We start from the raw sequence: 5,977 nt of genomic DNA on the forward strand, positions 1-5,977 counted from the left end.
TGGACATCGTTTCATTCTGCTGTGCAAAATGAGTCGGTTCCAACTCGATGGCACCTGACAACAACAACAACATGGGTCAGAACCGACTCAACGGCACTTAACAACAACAAATTATTTGGAGTCCTGGTGTGGCGCTGTAGGTCAATGCGCCAGACTGCAAAGTCATTTGAACTGCAAAGTTCGTGGTTCAAGCTCACCAGCTGCTCTTTGGAAACCCTACACAGGGTTGCTATGGGTAGGGATCAACTTGACAGCACTTAAAAACAATAACAGTTATTTATTTGGTGTCCTGGTATGGCACTGTGGGTTAATGTGCTAGACTGCAAAGCAGTATGAACAGCAAGGTCAGAGGTTTAAGCTCACCAGATGCTCCTTGGAAACCCTATACAGGGTCGCTATGGGTCAGAACTGACTCAAAGGGACTTAACAACAACAACCCAGTCATTTGGTGGGAGTTACAAAGATTATGACTAGAAGACTCACATCAAGTAATTCAACTGCACCACCGTTTGTAAGCTTTAAGCAGTAAACAACTACTAATTTACCTTTTTCCAACATTGTGTGTTTATGATGAACAAGGAAGTGATAGATAAGATACATAGAAATCAGTGCTTAAATCCAACAAAGCAACCAGCTGTCAGGATGGTCACAGAATTGTCATATCCTTGTACATTTTTCTCATTCACAATAACGTATTTTGATTGGTGATTACCACAGTCCCTCAGGATGTTTGAGAGCTTTCTGAATCACTAAATTCCAGCTTTTTAAGACTGATTTTATTGTCATGATTCTTTGAAAAATGAGTGGTTCCCATTCATAGCATTGTTATTTACATCACCATATTTTGGACTTCTTTGCTAGCACGCCTTAAAACATTTACAGCTTAGCTTAGTGTAAGTTTTAGTAAGTGCTGGTCTGTTTAAAAATAAAGTTGTTTGCTGTAGTAAAGTATTATTGCTGTTTGTTTTACTGCACCTTACACCTACTTTAATGTAAACTAAAGGTAGGTATAATATAGGAAAAATATGCTTTTAACCTTGGGGAAGTTTGATCCACAGTTTATTTTATATACTATCTTGCTAATATTTATTTCATGTTTAGTTTGTGTTAGGCAATGTTCTAAGTACTTGAGCTATAGCAGTATAAAACCAAGGTTGCTGCCCTCATGAACCTTACAGTTTATTTGAGGGAGGCAGAAATAAGCAGGTACAATTTGTAAATTATGTAGTATATTTGAAATTGGAAAAAATGAGGACAGAGCAAGATGAGGGGATTTAGGACTGTGAGTGCAGTGTGTCTGGGTGAAGTGTAAAATAGACCTCATCAAGGGAAAAGATGTTTGAGCGGATGAGGGAATTAGCCATTTGAGAAACAGGGCTTCCAGATAGAACAGTCAGGGCAAAGCATTTGTAATGCCCCCTTGGCATGTTTGTGACACTACAAGAGACTGGGATAGAGTGAAGCAAGAGGAATAAGATATTTAACAGAGAAGGATATAGAAAGGGTCAGATTATGTGGGAAATAGTAGATGCTTGTGATGATGATATTTTATACTAGAGCTCACAAGAAATTTTACAGGGGTTAGGATGAGGCTTATCATTATCTGATGTGTGTTTTACAAAGATCTTAGTAACTGGTATATTGAGAATAGATAAGGGAAGGGGCAGGGCAAGGTAATCATGGAAATGATGAAAACTGCTAAAGACCTTTGCATTAATCTAAGGGGCAAATAATGGTGGCTTACACTAAGGTGTTAACAGTGGTAGCAGTCAACTTGTGGATATACTTTTAATGTAGAACCAATGGAGTTTTCCAGTGGGTTGGGATGCACTTTCTCTAAAAACTTTCTTCTTGGTGAGTCAGAATAATGAGATAAATTTGAATTAATACTGTATTTTCTGGGAAATTATTATCATATAGTTTTTAGCAAAACCTTGCATAGATTTGACACATTTAAAAATGATTTCAAAATCAGTTATGATGTTCTGTTTGATTTTTTTATATCAAGGACAGACCACACCTTTAGTATTCCTATCCATAAGATAGCATGCAAATATTCACTTTCCTTTGAATATTTTAAAGTGCCTAAAACATCTAAAAACATGCATAAGTGACAACAGTAAATTGGTTTGATCTAGAATCAAACCTATACATTATTTAGAAATGCAAAATAAAGTTAGAAACACTTTTTGAAGTACCACTGAGGCCAGATATTGGAATTTAATCCAAAATGCCCAATGAGGGTTTTGAAAATATCAGCTTAAGGCTTTGATATGTATTACTTTGAATTTTTAGTGTTGGACTAGTAGAAGAAACTAATAAGTAGACACAAACTCAAGGAATTAGTAGGTGGTTGAAATCTTCAAGAAATTGGTTATGGAGGAAATGCAGTGATGGATTATTATAGCAACTGATTGTTGTATTTCTACATACTCGATCAAATTTTAGAGGGAATTGGGCAGTTAATTATCTGGCATGTTACTTGAAATCCTTGAAAATAAGTTTTCAATAATTAGTTAGTTGTTGTGTTGTTAAGTGCTGTTGAGTTGGTTCCGACTCATAGCGACCCTGTCTAGGGTTTCCTTGCAAGCAAGTGTGTTAACTTGTAGTGCCACACAGGACTCCGGTTAGGTATTTATTGTGTTGTTGTTGAGTGCCATCGAGTCAGTTCTGACTCATAAGGACCCTGTATAGGATTTCTGAGGAGCAGCTGGTGAGCTTGAACCGCCAACCTTGCAGTTCAGTCGGCTTTGCAGTCTGGCGCGTTAACCCACAGCACCACACCAGTTAGGTAGTCATACCCATTTATTCACTTTATTATGTTGAAGTTTGCAGTTTATGGTTTTAAAAACTACTTTGGAGATATAATTACTGTGGAATAAACATTAATCGGATGGTTATGCATATATTTTTGTTGCATCAAGACCCAGAACTGTAATCATTTCTTACTGTGTTTTGGGCAAGTATATCTGGCCATTTGCTACTTTTATTATCTTTTTTTCTAATTCTCCCTTCATTTAATATCATGCCATGATCTGGAAAGTATATTGGTCCAAAATAAATTTAATATTTTTCAGGCATTTTCATTTCTTAGCATGTTAAGTTTTTGTCAATTTTTATTTGTTAATTATAGCAAATGATATTGTGACATTTCCAATGATAAAATTTTCAATTATATTATGGTCGTTGGATTATGAATATATTTTGTACCCATTTCTGTCTTTAAGCTGGATTTGTGTAACTTGATATAATTGTGTATGATTCCAGTCTAAAATCAGCTTGTCATATATTTGTCTTAGTATATTTGTATGTAGTGTACCTTTCTATGCATCATTTTAAACAAACAATTCCAGATACACCAAAATACTTTTAATATAATGTTGTTGTTGTTGTTGTTGTTAATTGCTGTCGAGTTGGTTCTGACCCATAGCGACCCTGTGTAGGGTTTTCAAGGAGTGGCTGGTGAGTCTGAACTGCCCACCTAGCAGTTCAAACCGACTTTGCAGTCCAGCCAGGGCATTAGCCCACAGTGCCACACCAATAATATAGCAATTACAATGCTTTGTTACAGTGTAGACCCCATTTGTAATTATGATCAATTGTATAAACCTAGAATTTTTAATATATTTTACAAGGGTTGATTTGTAACTAACTATATGTTGTAGGTAAGTTGGACATTCATAACCTGGGGACACCTTGATTTCTAATTTCAATAGAATTTTTAGTAATGCAGTCATCTTGCTCTGACTAAATCTAGATTTATGTTTATGTGCAAGAGTTTTTTCAGCTACTGTGTTTATTTGTATCACACTGTAACTTATTAATCTGTTTTCTGTTGTTAGCTTTTTAGTTGGCGAAGGAGCCTACAGATGGGCAGTAGATCATGGGATTCCCTCCTGCCCTCCTACTGTCATGACTACAAGTGAGTACAAACTTCAACCAGAAAAATTCAGCTGTGTGAGTGGATATGAGGGGACTTCAAAAAGTTTGTGGAAAAATGGAATTAAAAGATAAAAACAAAAGATACAAACCGGATTGCTCAACATAAACCTCATCAAGTTCAAGGCACTTTTCTAAGTGATATGCTACCCGTTTAGTCTTTCCCTAAATAAATGAGGGTACTGGGAATTTAATACAGTCTATTTTGGATTCCTGGTGTAGTGCTGTAGGATAAACACTGGACTACTAACCACAGAGTTGGCGGTTCAAACCCCCCAGCTGCTCCTCAGAAACCTTACACAGGGTTGCTTTGAGTCGGAACTGACTTAATAGCACATAACAGCAGCAACAAGTGCAGTCTGTTTATTTTACTAATGGAAGAAAAATGGATGTCCTTTAGCAATATTTTCAGATTTAAATTTAAAATTTTGTTTCCTAATTGTAAAAAACACTAGACACAAATATATTGCTTCTCTTAAGTGTGTGGTAAAAAGGACATAATACATTGAAGGTACAGATGTTAAGTTGGCCGTGATTTTGGAGGACAATTGAATAGTACAAATCAAAAGCCTTAAACATGTTCTGCTTCTAGCATCCTTTAATTGAATATACAGACAAACATGTATGTAGACAAGTGAAACATAATTAAGAATATATAATTTTTTAAAGAAGCTTATATCTAAACATAGAAGAAAGCACGTAAACAATTTTGTATTTTTAAATACAATTTTTTGAAGTGACTTTTGTTGTTAAGTGCTGTTGAGTTAGTTCTGACTCATAGTGACTCTGTATAGGGTTCTGAGGAGTGGCTACTGTATTTGAGCTACGAAAATTGCAATTAGCCGTCCAGTGTTTATCCTACATCACCCTACCAGGACTCCAAACCTAATATTGATTTTGAAGAAAAATAAAGTGTATTATATACTTATTAAGATTATAGTTGTATACATATGCATAAAGCAACAGGAAATGTGAAACACATACTACTTGTTTTGTAAACGAAACTTTTTTATCAAGGTGTCTATGGATATAACTTAAATGTTGTTATTGTTTTTATGTGCCATTGAGTTGGTTTCAACTCATAGCGACCCTGTATAGGTTTTCCAAGGCTTTCAATCTTTTCGGGATCAGAAAGTGTCATATGTTTCCCATGGAGCTGCTGGAGTGCTTATCACATGGAACTAGTGTGTTTCCCCTCCCCCCCTTTTAGAGAGTAGACACATATTAATGGTTGGAAGGAAAGGCAATATACAATAAAGGGAGTGCTGCACAAGATGATGAAGGGCAAAAGAAATCATTGGGAGGTGCACAGGAGAAAGAGACAATAAAAGAAAATACTATTATACATATAATCCTGCAATAATAATAACAACAAACAGTAGTTATGAGTGGATACATAGGTAGACATGCAAGCTGAACAGATATGAGAATGTCAGTGGGAGTACATCCATGAGTATTTATAGGTCTGGCAGAGATTATTTCTACATATGTATTTGTATGTGCTATAAATATATCCAGGTTTATGGCAGAATTTACAGGGGACCAAGTTCTGAAAACTTGTTAAGTGTCATTGAGTTGTTTCTGATCTATGGCTACCTTGTGTAGGGTTTCCATGGAGTGGCTGATGAGTTTGAACTGCTGACCTTGTGGTTCAAACCGACCTTGCGGCCCAGCGCTTATCCTACAGTGCCACACCAGGACTACAGAACTCTAGAACTTGTTAGCCTTAACCAAACACTGAAGGAATGACTCACTAAGAATGGGGACTTAGGACCAGTGTCTCAGGGGACAAGTAGGTCAACTGACATAATACAGTGTACAAAGAAAATGTTCTACAGTCTATTTTGGTAAATAGGGACCAAGGTCTTAAAAGCTTGTAAACAGCATCGAAGATGCAATTATTTGTCTTAGATGAACAGTTGAGGAGAATCAAAGAAACAGTCTTTGTCGGGGTTTTCCCTCGACATAGTTGTCATGAGTGTTTGGTTCACGAGGAGGGGAGATCCAGCGGCGATAGGGATAGCGAAAGAATACACAG

The 5,977-nt window shown here is 36.4% G+C and overlaps 1 protein-coding gene across 1 annotated transcript in view; it reads left to right on the forward strand.

The window, feature by feature from the left end:
- Nucleotides 1–5,977, forward strand: part of TASP1 (taspase, threonine aspartase, 1) — a 476,835-nt gene that overhangs the window by 78,434 nt on the left and 392,424 nt on the right. The window contains exon 6 of the mRNA XM_006865621.1: nucleotides 3,843–3,922. Within this exon, the coding sequence (XP_006865683.1) occupies nucleotides 3,843–3,922 (80 nt within the window). The remainder of the gene's footprint in view (nucleotides 1–3,842; nucleotides 3,923–5,977) is intronic.

The sequence above is a fragment of the Chrysochloris asiatica genome, unplaced genomic scaffold (assembly GCF_000296735.1).
Source record: "Chrysochloris asiatica unplaced genomic scaffold, ChrAsi1.0 scaffold00080, whole genome shotgun sequence".
Classification (NCBI taxonomy): Eukaryota; Metazoa; Chordata; class Mammalia; order Afrosoricida; family Chrysochloridae; genus Chrysochloris; species Chrysochloris asiatica.